The sequence below is a fragment of the Pseudopodoces humilis genome, chromosome 3 (genome assembly GCF_049639895.1).
Source record: "Pseudopodoces humilis isolate 2021_Gansu_Grassland_sample_001 chromosome 3, ASM4963989v1, whole genome shotgun sequence".
In the NCBI taxonomy this organism is placed as follows: domain Eukaryota; kingdom Metazoa; phylum Chordata; class Aves; order Passeriformes; family Paridae; genus Pseudopodoces; species Pseudopodoces humilis.
In genome coordinates, this window is record NC_142202.1 from 81,945,598 (window position 1) to 81,969,254 (window position 23,657).

Sequence of the window (23,657 nt, forward strand, 5' to 3'; positions counted from 1 at the left end):
CGCCGCCGCCGCCCCCGCCCCCGCCCCCACCGGGCGGACCCCGCGCTTCTGCCGGAGCTTCTTTCTGTCGCTTTACTTTGGCGGCCCGGAGCAGGGACATTATGCCGAAGAGAAAGGTGAGGCGCCCCGGGTGTACGGCGGGTCCTGCCTCCCCGGGTGGGGTCGGGGGGGGGGGGGCCGAGCGGCGGCCGCCGGGTGAAGCGCGCATCAGGGGCCGGGGGGGCCCGCTGCTCTCCTGCCGCTCTCCCGCCGCCGCTCCGTTCGCGCTGGGGTTCGCGGATGGCTTCCGAGCCCGGGCATTTTGCTGCCTGTTGCAAGCCCCCTCCACCCCGCCCCGCCGCTCCCCGCCGCCTGTTTACTTTCCCGGTGCTGCGCGGGGCGGTGTCGCCCCCTCCCCGGGGGGTGAAGTCGCTATCACAACTCCAGCCCCCACCTTCCTCCTCCTCCTCCTCCGCCGCCGGGGAGAAGCGCTGCAGCAGCTGCGGCTTCGCCCCTGGCCCCCGCGGGAGGAGTTTCCTGCTCGCAAACTCCGGCGCCGCGGCGGGGAGGGGGCAGCCCCCACCCGGGGCCGCCGGATCCCGCCGCCGCTTCCCGCCGCGCCGGAGCGATGGCTCCGAGGTAAAAGGGAGGACGAGAGAGGCAAGCCATGTTTAAAACAAACTACACCCTTCTCCTCGCCTCCCGCGGCAGACCCGTATGTACCAACTCCGGTGCCCATCCGGGCAGGGCCCCCGGGGGCGGGGGGCGGCGCCTCCCGAGGGAGCGCCCGCGGCCGCCGCCGCGCCGGGGGAGCCGTGCGGGGCTGAGGGGCCCCGCCGCCGTCCGATCCCCGCTCTCCGGGCACCTCGGGGCGGGCAGCTCCTCCTCGGGAGGGAGCCGGCCGTGAGACCGCCTTCCCCCACAGAACGAAACTTGGGCGGCCCCTGAGCGGCCGGGCTCGGCGGTGTGGGGGTTTTTCTGCGCCTCCCGTGCCCGCTGGAAGCGGAGCCGTGGCTGCGCGGCCGCCGGGAGCGCTCGGCGCTGGCAGAAGGCGGGCTGAGCCCGGAGGGTGGCAGCCGGCCCCCTCCCGCCCATGCAGGGCCCCGAGGGTGGGCGGCCGAGGGAGGCCCTGCTGCTGGAGATCCTCGTCGAGAACTTGCCTGCCTTCCTAGGGTTCTCTTCCAGGCTGACAGAGTGTAACGACAGACTCGACATTAGTACGTGCAATGACAAAAAATGATAGCTGCAGTCCTTTAATTTTAACTAGGTCAGCCAAGGCAAGGCAATTTGTGTTTTTCCCAAATGTCACCTGTGACCTCCTAATACACCATTTCTGGGCTGGGGCTGAAATCTGTTTTAATAAAGTTACAGGTTGATGATGCCTTCCCGGTAACTTGGTGTTTACTTATCCTTTGCTTGTTCCTTATGGGAGGTATCAAAATGTCAAATTGTCAAGTATGTTACCGAATTATTTAATTCATAGGTGAGGGCCTGATTTCGCTTCTGAAAATGCATACAACTGTGCAGCTGATTGGAATAACTGGGCTTGAAGTAGGTGAATGATGGGCCTTTTTTCCTCTTGCTTTTCTGTCATTGCACCCTCATGTGCTTCTGTGCTTTTAGTGCTCTTGCTTGTTGCCAGGAGAAACTTGAAATTTATCTTGTGTACACAGGACCCCCCAGCTTTTGAAACCTTGTGAACTTCCTACCCTGTTTACTTTGCTCTTCTGCATTCTCACACTACAGATGTTTCAGGCTGTCCTTAAGTGCAGGTAGAGTTAAAGACCTGCTCCTGTAGGTTTTGTGGTCTGTTGTGAAATGGTTATTAAGGGAAACTACCTTTGAGTAGTAAGTCCATAAGAACATGTCTCATTTATAGAAGATTATTTTTAAACAGGTACTAAAAGCATTGCATATGGGATGAGAGCAATGGAGATGAATTTTAACAGCGTAGTGAATTTTATTTTGGTTAGCATTGTATGGGTAAAGATTTGCATTTAAAGATTACATACGAAGTGTGGGTTTTGGGAAGCACTGGTTCCAGGAAAAGTGTATGATTAATGGCTTTGCTTTTTAAGAAAAGTAGAATTGTAGTATTTTACAATAGTCAGTTTTGTTCCAGAATAACATCCGCAGAGTGAGAAGTTGGTAATGCAGCAGTAACTAAATAATTACACCGGACGGTTTTGACATGTTGATAAACCATCACATGCAATTAATAGTCAATTCTCTTAAAATTTCTAACTTGTAAAAAGCCTTCTAACAGGGAAAATTTTGTAAGGAAGTAAACATCAAAAGTCAAAATGAGAAATTTTCACTGTTACAAGGGTAGGTAAATAATATTGCAGAAAGGGCTTAAATCCACCTGTGTCAATTTTTGTGTATCTGTAGTTATCTAAGCTGTCTGTTTGCTTTTCTTTTCATCTCTGATGTTTCTCATCTCTGTGTAAACTCAAGTCACTTTCTAAGTCCCTGGCTCTTTGTTCATTATGAATATTACGAACAAAACACTGTAAGCTGCCTCCCCTTCTCTAGAGGGCTGTTGCATAGGATATCGGGATATCATTACTCAGTGCTTAAGGGTCACAGAGAAAATGAAGAACTTACTCTGTGTTAAATACTGTGCTAAAGCAAAAAGGAGTTGAACTCTGGACTGCTCATGTCACATTTCTGTACCCTTCATCTGTTGTAGTAACATGCTGTTGTGTGAACATGGCCTTTTCTCAAGAAGAATGGCATGCCAGTGTGGGATAAACCAGAATGCTTGTTGTGGTATTGATGGAAAGAATGCCTTGAAGTGGGTTGGGGTGTTTTGCTTTTCATTTGTCTTTGTGGAATTAGCTCTTGGGTCATATTGACCAACTCCTTGACCTTGAAACATATCTCACTGTTATCCATGAAAGCATGAAGAACCATTCTGTACCAGATGACAAGGAGAATCGTGGTGTGGTCACATACAAGTGCAGAAGCATACGTGAAGATGAATGACACTTGCCTTGTGAATGTGCATCGTGTCTGAGGGACGTTAATAGGTTATGTGGCGACTTGTCCGTATTGGATGGGGAACCTGTCATTTAGTTGGGATTGCACTCCAAAACGACCCAACTTGTTCTTTAATCTGAATCTATGCAATACCACCTGCCTCTCACTTGTTGTTTTGAAAACAGAGTTGAATCAGATGTGAGGACTAAGTGCAATTTAAGTAATCTTTTTTTATATATATATAATTTATATACATTGCCAGCTTTGAATATTGTTATTGTTTCAGAGCAAATAAAAAAAATATTGTGGTTTAATTAGCCATTTCAGTTGGTTATTTGCTGGCTCCTTTTAGTCAGGAATGTGGTTTCTGCAGTACAGTTGATGCTTTGAAGATATACTAGAGACCATCTGGGACAGGTTCCCTTTCCACTATGCAAATTCACTTTCTTTAAAGTCAAAGGTACTTGGTTATATTCACTGCTAAAAAACAAACCCGCTGAGTATTTTGCTTGTAATGCTGCTTCTTTAGCAGATGTTGGAAGGGACCACCTTGTTGTCCTATCATAGTGCATTTAGTTACGTGATCATACGATTTTTTGTGAGATGCTTACTGATTGTTTCACCAGCCAGGTATCTAATCACTGTATTTTCTAATCTTTGGGGTTAAATGCATGTTCTTGCAGGTACTAACCTAGAGATTCTAAATTCTCCTTATGCTTTTTTTTGTCTGGACCTAAACCTAGTTCTCTTTGTGAAATTCTTCTGTCTAAGATTTTATTTCTGAAGTGTCATGAATATTCAAATAGAATATCTACCATATTCATCCACCAACAGGGAAATGAGGCACAGAAGTAAATTGCTTAGTTGTTTGGAATGGTCCCTTTATCTTGAATTCTTAGGTTAAGAAGTCTGTCCTGATGTTTTTTTCCCACTAATAAGCACCTCCTGCACTTTTGAGTGGTGCATTTGTTGTTACTTTGCCAAATTTGTCTTCTTGCTTTGTGCTGTGTACATGGAAACTGAGAAACTTGCAATAGTAACCAGTTCTCTAAAATTTTGCTGGAGCAACTTGTTTGTGATCAGCCAACTAATGGAGCTGAGGTCCTGCAGGTGACAGCTCTTTTTTGCTGTGTCTCTGAATAATCATGCTGTTGCTCTTTGGTCTGTGGAATGAAGTCCAGGTTTATGCAAAGCGTAGTAGCAGGTGAGTTTGTGCTCATGGTGCAGCAGTATGAAGTACACTCAAATTCTCTTCAGTTCCATTTCACATCCCTTTCCATGTCTTGATACTTCAGCTGTGATTCAGTCTGCATCAATGTGATATATTTAACATAGTGGGTTTTTTCCAAAGGTTCTCTCCACTTTGAAGCTATTGGTCTTGAAAGAAGCTCCAGTGATGACGTGGGGACCTGCGTCTTCCCAATAAATTATTTCAACACTGGGATTGGAAGCTCTTTCTCTGTTGCAAAGCCACTCTTTAGTTTATCCTAGAGCACAAGGGATTCTCTGTTAGCAGTGAAACATAGAAATGAGGGAGGTTCTGTATTTCATTTCACAGTCTGTAGGTGATTATAGAATAGAAAGGAAAAGGGAGCCACTACCAGATCCAGATGTCTTGGCTGCTGCCCTCTCCCCACTCCTGTCCACTTCTTTTTCCAGATTTTTACTTGGACTCACTCTGCCTTCATGCTGACTGCTTTCTTCTTTCTCCCAGTCCATGAGAATTAAAAGCAAAAGTCACAGCTCTGAAAAAGGTAGTTTTTCTTTCCACATTTTCTGGTAGGTCACTCCTAGAGCATTCAGTAACTACTGGAAAACAGGCTAAGCAGCAGCAGCGGATGCCCTTCTTTGCATCTGTCACTGACAGACTTTGACAAATTTCTGTCTAATGTCTCAGCAGAGTCCTCGTGGACTTCTACCTTCAGCATGCCTTGCAGGGACAGGTAAAATTATTGCTGTGCAGAGATGCACTTTAAATTCAAGCAAGATAAACAGAACAGATGTGCCAGAGCATCTTAAAAGATTGCAGGAGCCTTCTAGTAGAAGGGAGAAGGATGTTTTGCGGCTAACAATTTTAGAAATTGTACTGGTTTTGTAACTATTGCAGAATTTTAAACCTTGAGATGTTTCAAAGCAATTGAAAACTGCCTAGTTGGCCTGCTTCTAGAAGGCCAGCAAAGTCAGTTGACCAGACTGGCTCAAAGGATCTACATCTTTCATAGAAAAATTAAGCAGAAAAGATCAAAAACTTTTATCTGCACATGAAATACTTGCATATAAAGCAAGGTAGCAGTGTTCAGTAGCAGTGAAGAACAAACATGCTTGAGTAATGTTGCTGTGCCACATTACAGTAAATGAAGTTTACAGGGCTATTAGATACATGCAGCAAATATTTGTTTATGTTTATTATTAGAGACTCTTTAACTTAGAGATAATTATGTCATTTTAGCTACTATTATTATTATTGTTGTTATTGTGTTTAAGAGATTAAAATATCATTGACCAAGGATTTAATGATCTAAAACATTTCTGTTAATTTTATACCAGTCTGTAAAGATCTGACTCGTTTATTAGCATTTGATGGCAATGTATATGAATTTTCTTCTTAGAGTACACTAAAATACAATTGGACTTAATGCATAGGCAACCTAAAAGTTCCAAGGTTTTCACTGAATTGTCAATTAAAAATTATTCTTCATGCTTCTTTGGCACATTAAAGCATAGTAGTATCTCTGTAAGTCATCAACTCTGACTTCAAAATTGACTAGGTGCATGTACTCTTTCTATATATGGTAGTTCAACACTCAGATATAGGCAATGTTCTTTTGTACATACAATCCGTATTGTTAAGTTTAAAAAATAAAAAAGCTCTGTGTGTAAATGGAATGTAGTTATGTATATGAGTAGAATATACCTATGTGTTATTTAGTTTAAGGTTGCTTTTCATCTGTGCTACTTGGAAAACTTCACTTTCTCTGCTTTTTATACCCAAACAGTAGCTGTGTATAGGAATGATGTGTTCCAAGGTGTATCAATCCTTTAGAGAAGTTGTATGAAATGAATTACTCCCTTGTGAGGGGAAGAGGAGGGGCAGACACTGAGCTCAGTGGTGACAGTGACAGGACCTGAGGGAACGGCCTGAAGTTGTGTCGGTGGGGGGGTTAGGTTGGATATTAGAAAAAGATTCTTCTTCCAGAGGGTGGCTGGGCACTGGAACAGACTTCCCAGGGAAGTGGTCACAGCACTGAGCCTGACAGAGTTCAAGAAGCGTTTGGACAATGCTCTCAGTTACAGGGCATGACTCTTGGGCTGTCCTGTGCAGGGCCAGCAGTTGGACTTCCATGATCTTTGTGGGTCTCTTCCAACTCAGGATATTCTGTAATACTATATTTTGCCTAGAGTGTAAGTAAACCAGATCCAGAGATTTTTCTTGGAAGCTAGCACTTGGTATGATCATCATGGCCACCATGTATTTCCTGTTCCTTACCTGCACTTAGCTAGCACTGTGATTTATCCCATGGTCCAGTAGCCAAAAGGCAGCTTCAATATTCTCGAATTACCCTTCAGGCCATGACTCTTAGAGTTTGTCTGCTGAACAGGTTTGAACATGATTTGGAATTTTTTTTTTTAATTCTGGGTCATTTTACTGATCAAGCTTAGAGATGCTGCACAGTGGCACAATGAATGTGTGGTAACCTATTAAAAAGGAGTAGGCTGGGAATGAGCAGCTGGCTGCATGCAAGACAGAAGTAAGGTGCTCTTATACTAATTTTATTGTCAGCAAAATTGGCGTTGTGTGACTTCACAGTTTGGACAGCAGTTCAACAGATACTTCATGCTGGCATATACAGGCTGGAAGCAGAAATTCCAGATGCCCATCCCTGTTCTTATTCTGATTTAACCTGTGGGATATCATATTTGTTTGAGGTAGTTTTTGGGTAGACCTGAGTGCTGATCTAGTTTCCCATACCTTGACGCAAAGAGTTAAGCTGGACTTGGCAGGAATGATTAGGTGGGAAGATTCTTAGCAGCAGCCAGGCATTCATCTTTGATTTGATTGTCCCTAACTCAGGGTTTCTAGAGGAGTATTCTTTAATTCATCAGAATAATCAGAACAACTCAGTACTCAAATTGTATCCTTGCAGCACCAGAGGGAGGAGGCATCAGGCTTGGCTTTTGTTTTGTGGGTTTCTACCCCCTTGGTGTCTTTGGAAGTTACCAGTTTTTGGAGCTACAGCTCCTGTCTTCCCATAGTAAAGAGTTGGTGTTCTTGGTAACGGTGAAAGCTGCAAATAAAAAATGCTGTGTTCCCTAAGAACGTTGGAATCTATCTGCAGAAAAGAATTGTGGACGTTCCCATCACTGCCAGCTTTGTTGGGACTGTTGGTATGTTTGCTCATCCCACATAGCTTTCTCCATTGACCTAGTGCTACCTGAGTCAGTAGTAGCTCCCGTTATTGAAAATGAAGATCTAAGGACATTTTTACCTCTGCAGTGTTTTCCTCCTCTCAAGCAGAGTTGTGTCATTGGTCTAGTTGTAGAAAGAAATCATCCTTTACCTCTGCTGCATCATTTCCTTATCCCACCTGTGCCCACTTGGAGATATTTTAATTTTTTCTTATCTAGAAGGTGCACTTTGGTTGCCTGTGAAGCTCTTCATTCTGGCTGTTGTAGAGCAATATTCCTTTGAACCACAGCTATAATTACTACTGGGAGAGATGGGTGTATCTAAGGCTTTGTACCAGTTGTGGTTTTGGTACCTGCTATCATCACCTCAGAGGTTTGATGTTCTGTACTAGCAGTTAGTTGAAACAACAACTAAAAAGGTCTTTTTTCTGGGTTATTGTGGGTTTTGTCACTGTAATCTGTAATGTCCTCTGGCAGAAGAGGCATTAAACTCCTCTTTTCAGTCCTTCACAGTATTTTTGTTTGTCAGAGGTGGTTATTTTAGGGAATCAGTTGTTATTGAAAGTAGTTATCTAAATGTGATTTCTATTTTTAGATTTTTTTTTTTTTTCCAGAAGTACTATGTGCTAGTTTTACTTTGCAAATCTGATCAGTTCTATTTAAATAAAAATTTTGGAACATAATCTTGAAGGTTTTAAAAATTGCCTCTATATGTAGACTTGGATGAGTTCAGCAGATTCATCTCATTGCAGAGCTGTCATCAGCTTTGAAAGTTAGAGAAGTAATATTAGGGACGGGATTTTATCAGTTATATTTTTTGAATCTGCCTTTTTATTTTATGGTGGCAGTAAAATGGTTAAGCAAGTACAGGGACAAAGAATTTACTCACTACCTAGCTGAATTCTTGCATCTGGTGTTCAGGGGAAGCTGAACAATTTCAAATGCTCGGTGCTCTCTGCTCCCGTGGCTGATCTGTATTTTTCAAAATGGAACTGATTACTTCACTGTCTGAAAAGGGAACTGTCTGTCTAATTTTAAATTACAATTCTATATATTTTTTTTTTAAGTCTGAGCCTCTAAAAACTGCTCTTACTTTTTCACTTTGCCATAGGTAGATGTCATGTTCAAAAACTGACTACAGGGAAGGGAAACTTGAAAGGAAAAATAAAAGCCAAACCAGTTATGAGATTTTTTTAAAATATCCTATCAAATATAAATGCATTTTCAATTATATTTGTCAGTCTTTGACCCTTTTTTCAGTGGGAATAGCAAAACCTCCATCTACAATGAAGGAATTTCCTCTTCTGGAAAAGCATTTATTCTGTCTGGTTTTAGTTATCAGGAAATACCCCAGTTCTAAGTTGATTTGCTGTCTTGTCTGGAAGAGCATAAAGCTCACAGAAGTCACCTGTCTTAAGAATTAAGTATATTAATAAAATGCATTTTCTGCACCTACTGATTTTATTTATGGCTTTTGGTGTTCTTATTTTCTTGTCTATTTTTTGAAAATGCATCACATATCAACAAGTCACTCTGGCTTGAATCTTTAAGCAAGAGTGGAAACCTTGATCAGGAAGTGTTTTCCCTGATTTTTCCCAATTAATATGTAATTAGCATATTAATACAAGGTATAATAATGCTTGTCTTTAAACTTTTAAGTACCATTCATCTTTCCAGAGCTTTATGATCTTGACATTCTCCCCCAAGGAATTAGAAAATTAGGTATTCTGCTCTTAACAGATATAAGATGGAGGGATTGAAATTCTAAGAATAAAATGTTATAATATTGTAATAATTATTAACAAAAATATTAAAAATTATGTACTTAAAGAAGAAATACTTAAGCAGCATGTGGTTTTGTGTAGTTGGTTTTGTTTGTTTTGAGGGTTTTTTGGTGAAGGACTTATTTACATGTATTTACAAGAAAACCCAACCTCATTTTTTGAGAGCAAGACAGATACAATTTTGGATAAGTATTTAAAAAATCCAGCCTGCCACTAAACAGTTTTATGCTGTATTTCCCTTGTGGTTCTGGCAGAATTTATTTTTTTTTTTGATTAGCAGAATGCGTAGATTTTCCTCATCCAGGATATGGCTCTTGGTAGAAAAAAAGAAATGAAGCTGTGTAGTAGGAAGAATACCTGGTTTCTTAAAGCATTTATTAGAGGGAATTAATTTTACTTGCAAAGCTAATTCACACTGGCTTGGCAGTGAGCACTGTTCTATCCATTGAAAACAGATCAAAGAACTAGTTGTAAACAAAGGTTAATGATAAGATGCTGGAGGAGCTAAATGAGGAAACAATAGTTAGAAGGGTATTGCAGGAGTTGGTTGGTGTTAAATTAGTCAACATGTAGTCTTCATTAATCTAACCAAGAAATAAATAGCATTTTAATTACATTTATGAAGTAGCTCAAAATTCAGAGCTGCTCTTAAGATAAATAATTAGAAGATATAGCATGTATGGGGAAACCATTCATAGCATTAAATGTAGTATAATGCATAGTTCTAGTCAAAAAGAAATGAGGGGTAGAAAATTTTAGGGAAAGAGTGCAATAAAGCCTGAAAGACTTTGTACTTGATATGTCTGCTCCTCTTGCAATGTGCTTTTTTTTTTTTTTTTTGCAAGTTTTTACCTTATTTTGGTTGGTGAAAAGAATTGTAGGAGGAATGACCAAAAGTGTTGCATCATGGAAATTGCAGCTGCAGGAGTGAGCCAGGAAAACTACAGGCAAATCCCCTTGCAGGCAGTGTATCAAGATGTGGCTGAACCAAATAGCTTGCAAAGAAGGGAGGAAACGCTATTCAGAATGCTCATGTGCTAGGACAGTTAAGGCTTTCTGCCTTTCTAATTTCTAACTTCTTAATGTGGTAGTTAGAATGAAATTTGCATCTGCTTTTTTTTGTTTGTTTTGTTTTCATGTGGGTATGAAAGGATTACATTCTCTCCCATCAGAGCCAAGGTGTTGAGTTTCAGCTTGTAATAAAATCCTTCAGAGAATGAACCATCTATTTAATTTTATACCTACCTTCTACCGACTGTTACTTCTCACATACTTGTATTCTCATTTTTTAGGCTTTTTAATAGACTTCTTTATAATAAAGGCATTCATGATAGTGCAAACAAAATATTTATCCAGGAGCTGGACATGGCAAGTTCAAAAGTGTATCTTTGGATCTCTCAAAAGACATCATTGGCTTCACTGATTTGGGTTATTGTACTCCCATTATATACTGCTTATATTTCAGGGTTTTGATTTTAAAAAATGAAGCTTTATGTTTCTTTTGTATTGCATCTCTGCACTACAGAGCAAATACCCTTGCCTTAAGAACAGTAAAAACAGGAAATTGGCCTGTATTTTCTATTAAATTTTTACTTAAAACAGTTGTCTAGTTTTCTGTTTTCAACCTAACAGTTCTGTAACGGTGTTGGCATTGCAGATACTACAGTATTGCTTTGGGGTGTGGAAACACTGGTTCTTATGTACACTTCACAGCTGGTGAAAGGGCTATGTATACAAATAAGCTCAATGTTAATATTCCTTCAGGAGTTTTTCAACATTCTCTACCATCTATTAATATTTCTTTGTTTTTTCCAATCCACTCAAAGTAATTTTCTAGGTTGCTCTTAAAAATAGCTGGGGTAAAAGCCAGTGGAAAAAAAAAAAAGCCGATTGCTGATAGACAATCTTATAGTTTGAAAGTTATGCAGCTATGACAGTTTTTGACTTAAGCTACAGCTTAAAGTTGCAATCTTATTGCCAATATTTTGTGCTAATTGAGGTGTGACAAAATGTGTGGTCATCTGAACCTAAATCTTGCTAGTAGTTCAAATGTCAAAAGCATATTTAAAGGTAGCTGGTCATCTTCCTGGTGTGTGCCACTATGAGACAAAACAAAATAAAAAATCATCGTTATCTATGTCTTTATTTGCTTTATTTTTATGTTTTGTCTCTTGTAGGCATCCATACAGTATCACGGACAGCAGGCTTATAGGGACTACTTTATAAATATAATACAGGCATATATGATGGAGTACAGCTGAAGAATTACTGAGGCTGGAGTACTGCCCTTGTCGAGTGATTCAGTGCTTGTATTGGTCTTTGATTTTGCAGTGTGGGTATCCCTGCTCCTGACTGCTTTACGATGTACAGCACAGTCTTCAGGGTGCATTTTAATGTGGCTGGGGTGTCATGTGAAATATGGTGAGCCATCGCATTAGGTCATGGGGAAAAATGTGCCAAGGGGAGGGGTTGCTTAGTACATTTTGTTGCTTTGAAACCAGAGGTTCTTCAGTAGTTTGTCACTAGGACAAAAAAAATGGGGGAAGGGCTCCTGTGGAAGAGTTAAGGGCAAAGGCTTTAAGATTTTTGTGGTATCTGCATAAAAGTCCTGTGACTCCAGATAGTAATGCAGACAGTCTCTGCTCGTGGCATGTCAAGTTCTTTGGGAACTATGCTTGGCACAAATCCATTTGTGAATAAATCTCTCTTTTCCCCAGGGAGAGGAGAAAGTATTGCAAAAACTGGTATGAAGAACCACATCAGCTGGGACTCATCAGGACTCATAGAGGGGAAAATAAGTTTCTGTTCCTCTTTTAACAAATACATTGTAGCCATATCTGACATATATATTTCTTTGGTGTGTCTATCAGGTGCAATAGATGGACAGAGTAGATGGAGTCGCAGGCTGCCTGCAGCTGCCCGGTGCCACTGCATTCTTGTCTGTTGTACTGACTCAATTGTTTGTGCAGCTGTGCAGTAAAATGGTTCTGCTGGAGCAGGAAAGACTATATATTTATAATTTGTCTATATATTATAATATTTATGCATTTGTTTAAGCAGGAGGCTGTTTTTCAGCTGGATCAATTACCTTGCTCATGGCATGGCCTCCCACACAGCTGTGCCAGTGTACTGGGGAGCCAAGGCTGGGAGGATGAGCCCAGCCACCAAACGCCTGGACTTGAAGAGAGGAGGGAGCGGGTCTGAAATGGAAATAAGAGCATGTCAGAACCCCTTGCTGCTTATTCACACCTCTGAAATTATTATTATTCTCCATGTCCCTCCATGGAGAAAAGTTATTTGGCCTTCAGAATTGCTGTTGGATTTTCTAACTTGAGAGGGAATGCTGGGCTAATTAATTATCTAACTTAATTGAAGTATGTTGTGTAATATATCACAGTAGTTAGTATACAGAGGTTGTGGTTGCACTAAGAATCTTTTAATATGATTTTTTCCTCCCTGTGGTTAGCCTCATGAACAGTTTTTTTAATCTGTTGTGTAGAAGTGGTATTGGCATCTAAAATCAGACTGCCCTGTCAGAAATGTGGGAGACTTCTCTTTCCTAAGTGCTAAAGAGAATGGGGTAAATGTGTGTTAACTGTGAAGTACTGCAGGTGGAGAGTTAGCTCTTGTGAAATTCCTGCAAGTCTACTAGCATGTGGCAGTGCCATCTTGGGACAATTTAGCCCTCTCTCAGAGCTCTATGATTTCTGGAAGTGAAGCAGGGTAAAACAGGCTGGTTGTGGAGTGTCAGTCAACTTAGTTTAGCTTAAGATGAGATTTTTAGCTTGGCTTCCAAAGGAAATGGATCATGCTATCTTTCTGTCGCTGACCCAGTAAATCTTAAGTCTCTTGACCACTGTGAGGAAAAGATTATAAAATCTCAGAGAACTTCCATATAAATAGGTCCTGCACAGGACAGGAAGGATCTATTTGAGTTCCCTCTTGGGGAAAGGGTGCAGCACAAGTTTGTTAGAATTGAGGAAATTCATATGGGAGAAACAGATCTTATGAACTCATGGACATCAGAAAAGCTATACCCAGAGCATATCTTGTATTGTGAGTCGAAGAGGAGAGTTGTAGGACACAGGACTTTGTTACTGACAAGAATAACGGGATAACTTGTTTTTGTTTTCTTTCTGACTTCTGATGCTTCCAGCATCACAACATCAAGCTGTAATAACTCCTTGGAAACCAAACTGAAAGACTTTTAGAAATGCAGGCCTGAAACGATCCTGCAGGTGACTGGTGAGGCTGCAGTTGCACAGGGAACAGTCAGGCTCCATTTTGGATGCCTGCCTGTTGCTATTCTGAGTTGCTCTGCGCTGTGCGATGCTGCTTAACTTCCTGCTGTTTTCAAGCTACTTACATGATCAGTCCTCGGCTTTTTTTTTTTTTTTTTAAAGCAGCTGCTCTTGTGGCATGCCTCCTTTCTGTCGGGAGAGTGCACAGTAACAAAGCCGCGTTTTATTCCCTGGTGGGGGGATGTCTTTCTGTGAGTATGTTTGAGCCCAATGCCAGGAGAAGGCACTGGTCAAGTGCTGCAAACTAGTCGGTCATTTTCTCTGCTCCAAACCACAGCTCTCTAACTCAGAGACATTTTGTGTCAAAATCTGTGAGGAAGTTTGAGTTAAGATTGAAGTGGAAAGAAAAGGGAAAAGATAACTAGCCTGCTTCCTTACTGATTGTAAAACAAAACAACAACCAAATTGCTTTCTCTGCTGCCTGTAAAATGTCTTTTTGAAATATGCCATTCTTGTAGTTCTCCTCTAACTGCTGCTGCTCGTTCTTTATCCAGGAATTGCTTGCTCCTACCTGGGAAACACAAATGTTTGCAAAAGATGAAGGAACACATCTTGGGTTGTAAACAAAAGAGAAGCTTGATTTCACCTGCCCCGCCTTCTCTAATTTAACCAACCTTTTTCTAGTACCTCTGCAAGATTAGTTTTACAATGTTTGAGTTGATACTTTGTTCTTAAGAAGATACATATTTGTCCCAAGCTTTCCTGGCAATGTCTCAGTGTTTTACTGATTGTGCTCTTCCGATGGAGGAGGTGAGATATGATGTAAGGATACTTCTAAGACTTCCAGCGGAGCTAGGCTGAGAAAAAAGGAGTAAAGGAGGTAAACAAATCATAATTTCAGTGATGCTGTGTTTTTTTGGTTCATCTCATAACAGGTTAAGTTTGTGTTTGGGAAAAAGAATGTGTTAAATTTCTTGGAGATTTCAAAAGCTGTCATAGAGCAGACCTCAGATTTCCGGTTCCTACTGTTGTGCTACCAGCAGCTGATTAGATGGAGCTTCCACTGGAGCCTGTGGATGCTTTAGTTAATCGGCTAGAGGGACTCTGAGGGGTGATGTGTGATATATGTATGTACCTGGTGCTCAGTCCTTGGGTTCTTGGTTGGTTTTGGTACAGAGACTGGTTTGAGTACAGTGCTGCTTGTACATACTAATGCAGATTTGTCAGGCTGCTTTAAGTTGTTGCAAAGGAAAGAGCAGTCAGTCTTCACCATAATCTTTGTTTTGCTGTTGTCTGCATGCATTTAAGTCTGTAATAAAAACACTGATTTAATATTTTCTTTCAGTCTCCAGAGGGTGCTGAAGGCAAGGATGCAGCAAAAGTAACTAAACAAGAGGCAAGTATATATATATATTTAATTTGTTTTGGCATGTAATTATTTAGTTGGAGATTTGCAGTCATGTATATCAGAAGATTATGCATTTCTCTGGCATTTCTGATGAGCTGTTTTCAGTGGGAGTCAAGATGGTAAACCACATTTGTACCCTATCTGTCTTGATTTCATCTTGGTGTACTGAGGATTTATATGACTTCCTAGTACACCAAATAAATTTGAGAAAGTTTTAGGGCTTTCATAGACAAACTGTGATGGATCTTGTGGTAATAATGTAGTATGTTACTGCCTGGAACTGTTGCTCTGTCTCTAGTGGGTTGGCAGAAGAGGGTTAATGCACACACCTCAGCCAGTCTACTTCAAAACTATTCTTAGCTTAAGTGACTGATGGGAGGGTGTCTTGAATTAAGATACCAGACTCTAAACAGGAGCAGCTGACACATTTGTGTGTTTTCTTTGACTGGATTTGTTTAAAGGCCACAGTACATTTTGTTACAGAAGGCAAGAAGACAGCTGGTGATATCTTGGTATCTACAATAAAGTTTGCTATTTTGTTTTTCACAGCCCTTAATGTGAATTTAAAAAACAGGTAGAGAATTATGAGAATTTGTTTTAGATTGCCTTCTTTTGTGGCAGACAAATTTAAATTTGAATCAGGACCTTGAGAAGAATGGAATCTTTGTGAGTCTTGGAGCATATTTCATCAAGAAAATAGCAAGTAAACTATTGGCATGTGCTATAGTTTACTTGCATGTAAAGAGCAGTTTTTCATAAGGTTCCCCAAGCATTGAAGATCTTTCTAAGAATTTCTAACATATAAAGTTATGAGAAGAGAATGTAGGAATGGAAGTTAGTTTTCTTAAAGGAGGAGATTATCAGTGGAGTACTGGAATTTTTTTTGGGCTTTTACTGCTGAATATATTTGTTAATGATCTCTAAGACAAAAAGTACTAAAGAAATTACAAAGTTTGCTGAAGTTTACAAAAATGGTTGGGGTAGTCAGAAGCGAGAGAGGCTGAGAAGGCTGTTATATAACTGATAAATAACCAAGTGATAAAATATCAAAAGAAATTCAATATGGAGAAATGCAGATTAATGCACAGGGGGAGAGGAAGACCCAGTGGTGGTCACCAAGCTGTTAATCAGGGGAGAGACTGTAAAATCACAGTGAATAGTTACTAGGAAATGTCAGTAGTTCTAAACAGAAAGTAACTAGAACATAGAAAAAAATGCTAGAGGACAGAGTAAGCAACACAAGTGTATCGCAAGATTAATTTGTTGTGCTCTCAGATATGGGAGTACTAAATGAAGCTCTCCTGATAGAGACCATGATAGAATTAAAAGGATACCAAATACAGTGGGACAAATAGAGGATGTAGAGCAGTTTTAAAAAAAAGGTAAGCAACCCAAACTAAAAAAAACAAACACAGGTTTTCTAGGGTTCTTCATCTTTTATATAATGAAGTTGCGATAAAATAATTAGTAACATGAAGAAAGGCAGTTAGGGAATTACTCTTCATGAGAGCTGTAAACTAGAGGAATCTAATGAAAGTAAGAGGCAAGAAGTTAAAAGGAGAGAGAGCAGAGGGGAAAGGTTTTGCTTTTTATTTTCCACATGGTGCATAATCCCATTATGGAACTCATTGACATAGGATGTTATGGAAACTGAAAGTGTAAATGAGTACTATGTTATTAAAGATTTGTCTAGAAAATAACCCTTGAGGACTGTTTAAACACATTATATGTATGTGACATTGTGACATCCAGGTTGAAAAGCTGGCAACTTCAGATTTCCAGAAGCTGGTGCAATAGGAGAATGCACAGAATTGTTCTGTCTGCTCCTTTTCATAGACTCTTTCCATAGATGTTTGCTGCTGGGCCAGTGTCAAGCAGACTCTTGGGTGAACTGCTAATTTCTGGGTTAATACAGCTATTTGGAGGGGACAAAGGTTCCCAAAGCACATGAAAATGTAACCTTTGCTGACTTGGCTCTAGTTCCCTCCTTATAATCAGATAATGCAAAAATACAAACTCCAAATGAGAATTAAAATTACTTAGCTGTCAAGCATTTTTGAAGAACTTATGGTTTATGCTGACTTTCTTATGGCAAACAAATTATGGAACAGGAGGTAGGGGAGAGAATTATAACTTATCTAAATCAACATATTATCCTTTAAAAAGTAGATGCTAGCAAAATATTTCAGTTCCTAAATGTTAAAGGGATAGAAATAATTGGTTAAGAAAGCAGATTTGTAGAAAATAATACCTTGAGTTAGAGGTTCTGTGATTACCTGACCAACTGAAATGTGTAGTTTATCGTGTTGTAAAATAATGCTAGGCTGCTTCTTAAGCTGTTGATACGATAAATTGCCAAGAAAAGAGAGGTTTACTTTTTTTCTGTTAGTGATGCATAAATATTTCATAGCTGAAAATATCTTTAGGTATTTTTTTTTGATTTCTATTTTGCATGATGCAGATTTGAACTATTTGCTACTGCTTTCCACTAAGAATTCTTGAATGGCTCCAATGAACACAAATTACAGCATTCTTCAGATATTAACAAGAGCTTTTTCCTGTTGCAGGATGTGCAGAGCCATATTTTTTTCAGCTCAACTTAAATTAATATGTAATTAGAAGAGTTTTTGATTCTCTTTTTAAGCTGAGTTCTGTTGGATATTTGTTGCAGTTTAGTTCTCCTTTTGTTTTGGCCACAGGTGTAATTCTAGTGTTATGACATAGACCAGATTTTAGCTCAGTTTATTAACATGCTGTATATTCTGTTTTAATTAACACAAAAATATTGTGAATGAACTAACAAGCTAACAAGTATTTTTAAGACTTCAGTAATAAATTTATGACAAAGAGCAGGATGAAATAAAATTTAATAGGGAAAGTGTGTTGAAGTGATAAAGAAAGCTGGAGAGAAGCAGAATATCTGGTTCGAGTCTTTCCTTTTGAGATTTGTGTTTAAATAGAAGAAATAATTTCTGTCTCTCATCCTGCAGCTGTCTTTGTGCACCTGGACTCTCAGAGCAAGTGTATGGAGAACTGAGGAAGTGGAAGGACTTAGTTTCATATTTTGAAGTTTTAGCGCACTGATATCCTCTAGAGAAGGATGTTAACTTAATTCAGCTGTTAATCAGTTGGTATTTGTGCCCACTACTACACGTAACATCTGCTAGATTCTAAAACATCGTTCTAAGTGTGTTTGAAAAAGGTTCAGTCCTTTGTACAGGTAGTCAAGCTTACTGGATTTGTGAACCTTTCATAGAGCAGGAAGGGACTCAAAGTATTTGTAAAAAGGGGGTGTGTGTGTGTGTGAGGTATGTAACTGTGTGGAAATTTTGATGCCTTAGGATTTTAGCTTTTATATTTTTCATGTATTTGTAATCTTACAATTCTTTATATGGAGTATAACTCTAAACTCCATATCTAATAATATGGGAAAGCTACTGCTTTCCCATTTTGGTCAGACAAAACAATTCCTCTCTAGGCCTGGAAATCAAGGACACCTCACTGTCTCAGGCTCCAAGAAATGTAAACAAAAGTGAGTTGGGAGTGGGAAGGACCAAATTGGGGTAAATTACTTCATCACCTGAAGCTGTAATTGCAAGGTTAAACCTCAATATGCAAATGGGCCAGGCTTATAAAAGTATGAAAACCTCTGACCTGTGGTCCATTTTAGCTGTAGCCGCTGGGGGGGCTTTGTCTGCCCAAAATATCCCTTCAATAATTATAACTGCTTTTTGTTCCCTTAGTTTTGTCTGGCCTCTGTTTTTAGGTAGTCCCACGAAGGCATCACTTTAGATGGTATAATTCCTGAACAACTTTTTTTCTAATTTTCACATCACATTGTCCCTTTAAAATTTTGAGTGTCCAAGGTGAGGAAGATGTGAATTGTGTTTGGCAGTAGACACATATTTTGGTAGATGCATATTTTATGCTGTTCTATGAAAATACTGATACTATGTTGTTTTGGATACTTTTTTCTGTAAGCCTATAAAAATGTTCTTTTATTTTTATTTTTTTTTTCTCCCTGTAGCCCACAAGACGATCAGCAAGACTGTCAGCTGTAAGTATGTATAGTGCCTCCTGGTATATTCTTTTCTAAGCACATATGGTTTCTCAGACCAAACAAGTTTTTCACATTTTGCTTGATTCAATTTTTATTCTTGCCGAGGGGTATTTAAGAACTCTAGCAATGAAGTTATCTTTGGTTTCAGGTTTTCAGGTTGCAAAAGATATATTTCCCCACTTCAGTGCAAAACTGTGTGTTAGGTACAGTATTGACTTTGTTTCATTTTGCAGGCTGATGTTAATTGTGGAAAGGCAGCTACTTCTCTGGAAAGAAGGAGCTATGTTTCAAAAACTTCATTTGATGCCACTGTTAGTACTTGGTTTTAGTTCCTCTTCTCTGTTAGAATATAGCTGATGGGGTTTTTCTTAATAGTTACAAATAGTAGTATCTCTGTGTTTTACTCATAGAATGCCCCTCAAATTACATTCACTTCTAGATGAGTGAACTAATGCAAACAGCTGTGTACAGAGGTGAGGTGCATTTGTGCAGTAAGGTTTTTCAGACTCCTTCTAGATGCATACTATTGAGCAGGAAGTAAGGGAAGGTGTGGGGCAGGGGGAAGCAGGGTGTGGAGGAGGCTGGCTTCTGGTGCTGTGTCTAACATGTTGTGCAACTAAAAATGTTTTATAGAAACCTGCTCCACCAAAACCTGAACCCAAACCAAGGAAAACAACAAAGGTAAATACTCCTTCTTTTTAGTTACCATCATTTTAGCCAATAGTAAGCAAGCATACTCCTTCTTTATGTTGCAAAGTTTTCGGTTCACAGCATTTTTTTTTGAGGCATGGTCTTCCCTGCCCTCTGCAGCTCCCTGCCCCCCTCCCTGGAAAAAAAACACAAATTAGATCATTCTTTTCTTTCTGTTCCACCCCTTCCTGGCCTCATTACTGGCCCTAAGAAAATGTCTTGCCTGTTTGATATGCAGACCATGTTAGTTTGTAGTGAATTGCTAGTTTAAGAAGAATTTTTACCTTTACTACACCTTTCCTGAAAAGTACAGGCTTGGTTGAGTAAACTCTGAGACCTAGCAATTTCTACAAAAGCATTTGAGATTACACTGTATCATTCTGTTTCCTTGTCTAGAGGTGCAGTACTTCATTTTGTACTGAGAAACTCTTATCTGTTCTTGAAGCCCGGCTGTTGCTGAGAATGCACAATTATAATTAAAGGTGAAATTAAATATATTTAAATAGAATGGTTTGGGTTTTCTGGGCCAGTTACAGTCAAATTAAAATCTTATTAGTGTTTGAAATACCTTTTCAGGATTTTTGCATATAAATCATGTACTTCAGAAACTGTAGATTTATTTGTGCCTAAGGGAAATGTTGAATAAGAGCAATTGCTTTATTGGGAAAAAAGCTCCCATGCTGGACACTGAGTCTAGCACTCCTCACACTTCCATTTTTCAAGTCCTTTTATCATCATCTCAGTTGAGCAAGTGCCAGGATACCAAGTCCACATGCGAAAGTAAAACTCTGACTTTAAACACTGTGTGATTTATCATATAAAATTACTAATAGTCTTGCTGAGTCCATCCTGCTCCTCTCTTAAAAAGAGTGTTAATAAAGAAGGGAATGCGGTAGCTTCTGTAGCTTAACCTACCTGTGGGATGAGCTCGGTGTCACAGACCTGGTCTAAGTTGCATGAAAGACATTTGAAGCTTATTTTGGGTGATTCAAATCCTTCATCATATTACTGTAAGTAAGTAACATTTTAATACAGTAATCTTTTTATTCCAAACCCTAACTGGATCACATTTGTAAGGAATATATTATTCTTGCTCTCCTCAACAGAAAACAGCAAGTGTGTACTCTGAACTTGCTAGTAAACAATGAAAGATTACAGATACAGATACAGATTGGAGTTAATTTTTATTGTTAAAAGCTTGCATGTTATGAATTTACTAAGTCAACTCCTTAGTTTGTTCTTTTGTAGGTGAAGAGTTATAATTATGCTCATACCACCTGTAAGCTTCCAAATTAAGCTCCTATGTAACATTGAAGCTGAGGGGTGGAAGGAGTAATTCAGGCTTCCCTGGAACTTGGAATTACTGCTGCTCTCTCCTCACTGTCCCACTCCTGTATGGGGATGTAGTGAATGAAGGAAGGGAGACCTTCATATTGCTTCTTTGCAGCTATCATTGCCATTTTGCATAGAGAATTTGGAGCAAATGATTGTGTGAAAGATACCCAGTGTTTATCAGAACTACTTGAAATACTAATGTAAAATAGTAAATGCAATACCATTACAATTTTTCTTCTCATTGCACTTTAAATACCTAACTTATGTCTTTGCTAACCTCTAGATCACAAACATAAATAAGTACACAGAGAAGGATTAAAAAATAGTAGACTTCAACATAGGAATTAAGAGCAAATCTCAAAATAAAACTGTGGCTGTTAGAATTTATCAGAAGGAACTGTTCTCTGCTCTGTGTTGCTGCAGATGGACTTTTATCAGTTTGCTTCCCTAGTGTGTTGGCTGGTTTGTTCATTTATATAGAATGACCATCACAGATGTTATCAAAGTAACAAAAGGACAGTCAGCAAAAAAGCTTAATTTTTAAAATCGAATTTAATATTTTATGTTAATTGAAAATGTAGTGCTGTAGTTACAGAAAAAGTGTGGTGTTTGTGCTTGGCTGAATAAGCTTTCAATGTACTGTAATTGGATTTGTTCACATAGATATCCTATATATACCTCATTGGACAGCTCTACCAAAGTAGTCTGATGTGGTTTTGTATCCCTGAAAAAAATTAGCAGAAAAACTGAAGAAGCAAACACCACCATTTTCTAGAAATGTTGAGTCTCTGTGTAAGTTACGTGAGTTTACAGTTTCCAGGTAGCCTTTAGATGGTTTTCTGTTTCAGTCCAGTACGTGAAGCTTGCCAAGACTTGCTGTTTAGTTCATATGAAAGTTGTTTTGATAAAGATGCAGGCTTCTGGATACTCATACAACGTCTATGGCCATGTTTTTAATCTTCTGTCAGAAGGAACCTGGAACAAAGGCCAGCAAAGGTGCTAAAGGGAAGAAGGATGAAAAGCAAGAAGCTGCAAAGGAAGGTACTACACCATCTGAAAATGGTGAAAATAAAGCTGAAGAGGTACTTTCCACACATACCTCCTGCTGATTAAATCAGTGTTTCTTAATTATTCAGCCTTTCAGACATTGTTAGCATGTTCATAATGTTTCTTTTTATTGCCCATAATGTTATTGCAGATTCGCATCTCGCTCAACTGTTAGTGTTTCAACATCCAGAGGTGCCCCACCCAGCACACTGTCAGTAAAAGGGCAGATTGAAACAGTGAAAGTTAAGGGTGCGGTAGAGCATTCAGCATGTGTGCAGTGAATAGAAACAGGTGGTAGTGTGGTGCTTTTCAGTGTGAACATGGAAGCCGACAGGTAAGGCTTGTATTGCTTTTGAAAAGCTGGGACCGATGAGTTGAGAAAAGTGTGTGACTGTGCCTGTTCCTGTTGCGTAGATGTACTATGGACACATGTTTGGAGCTGTTGCAAGTAAGAAATCTAAGGAGTAAGGATAGCTTGGGAATTTACGTACCTAATAGCATTTCACTAAGTAATTTAGTTTCTTTCTTTCTTCTCCACAGGCTCAGAAAACTGAATCTGTAGGTGACAAGAATGAATGAAATACCATGAAAATTTTGAGTTGATTTTATGTACCTCTTGGACAACTTTTAAAAGATATTTTTATCAAGTATTTTGTAAATGCTAATTTTTTTAGGACTATGATAGTTGACATATTAAACTGTATATGAACATTTCCCCTCTCATAACAGTGCTTTTAGAAATTCCCATTGTTGCCAAGTTATATAAATATCAACTTAATATTGCAAGGTATGTGTAAAATTGGATCAGCATTCCATACACTTGCTTTAAAGAATTATGTCTTGTGCATATGGTGATGTTTTTACTGTGTGTATTTGAATTTTTCATGCAGTTTTTCTAGAGCAATAATCAGTGGTGCTTTTGTACTTAGGTTTTATGTGATTTTAATGAAACATGGATAGATGTGGCCACCTGCTGACAATTTTGGGTTCTTTTAATGGATTAAAATAAAAGGTCTCCTTGCCTGCAAAACTAAAGACTCCTAATGTTTTCTCTGAATCTGAGGAATGCCTTACTCACATCTTTGACTGTTACAAGGAAGACTAAATGATTTAGTAACAGTTGTTTTGCATGCGGTGTTTGCTTTTTTTTGCTGATGTCTGATTAAAAACCACCCACACAGGAGCAGCAAACTGGGATTTTCAGGGCCTACAATTTAAGGGATTTACAGATAAATTCTTCATATATTCATCAGATACACTGTCACAGGGTGAGTAGAGTTGCCATACTCTGACAGGATATTGTGTCTTCAGTGAGCTATCAGTACAGAACAAATTGCTTGATTGATAGAGATACACAGTAATTTAGAAGTAGCTTTGTTTCTCCACACTCTTTTCATTAATGTGCATTGTAATCTATGGAAGCCTTTCTTTCTATCTGTAGCCTCAAATTTAATATAAATAGTAATTACTGTTCTGCTTCAGCTGCGGACAGTTGTTAATACATTGAAATCGCTGTTAAACAGTGCTATATATTTGGTACCTGGTGGAAATGGAACAATGAAAGTTGGTTTTTGAGGTGATTGTGGTGATGTGGTAGATTAGCTAATGATTTTTTAGTGTCGACGTTTCAACTCTGCAGCTCATTCTAAGTACCTTTTATGATTTTTCTCCTTCTCTTTTCTCTAGGGGTCCTGGTGTTTCTGTTGTTACTTCTGGGATGGGAG

The 23,657-nt window shown here is 39.4% G+C and overlaps 1 protein-coding gene across 10 annotated transcripts; it reads left to right on the top strand.

The window, feature by feature from the left end:
* Window positions 1-22,968, top strand: HMGN3 (high mobility group nucleosomal binding domain 3). 10 transcript variants are annotated; one of them, XR_015772279.1, is made up of 7 exons: window positions 566-694; window positions 14,739-14,789; window positions 18,829-18,858; window positions 19,495-19,542; window positions 19,948-20,033; window positions 21,855-21,927; window positions 22,474-22,491. XR_015772279.1 is itself a non-coding variant. In XM_005518155.2 (6 exons), the coding sequence occupies exons 1-6, from the start codon at window positions 102-104 to the stop codon at window positions 22,510-22,512; spliced, it is 297 nt and encodes a 98-aa protein (XP_005518212.1). In that variant the 5' UTR covers window positions 1-101; the 3' UTR covers window positions 22,513-22,968. The 10 variants fall into 10 exon arrangements, 9 of the variants coding, with proteins under 9 accessions (XP_005518212.1, XP_087909743.1, XP_087909742.1 ...); XM_005518155.2 differs by lacking the exons at window positions 566-694; window positions 19,948-20,033 and adding an exon at window positions 1-116 and having other exon boundaries at window positions 21,855-21,968; window positions 22,474-22,968; XM_088053617.1 differs by lacking the exon at window positions 22,474-22,491 and having other exon boundaries at window positions 21,858-21,987.
* The last annotated feature ends 689 nt before the right edge of the window (window positions 22,969-23,657 follow it).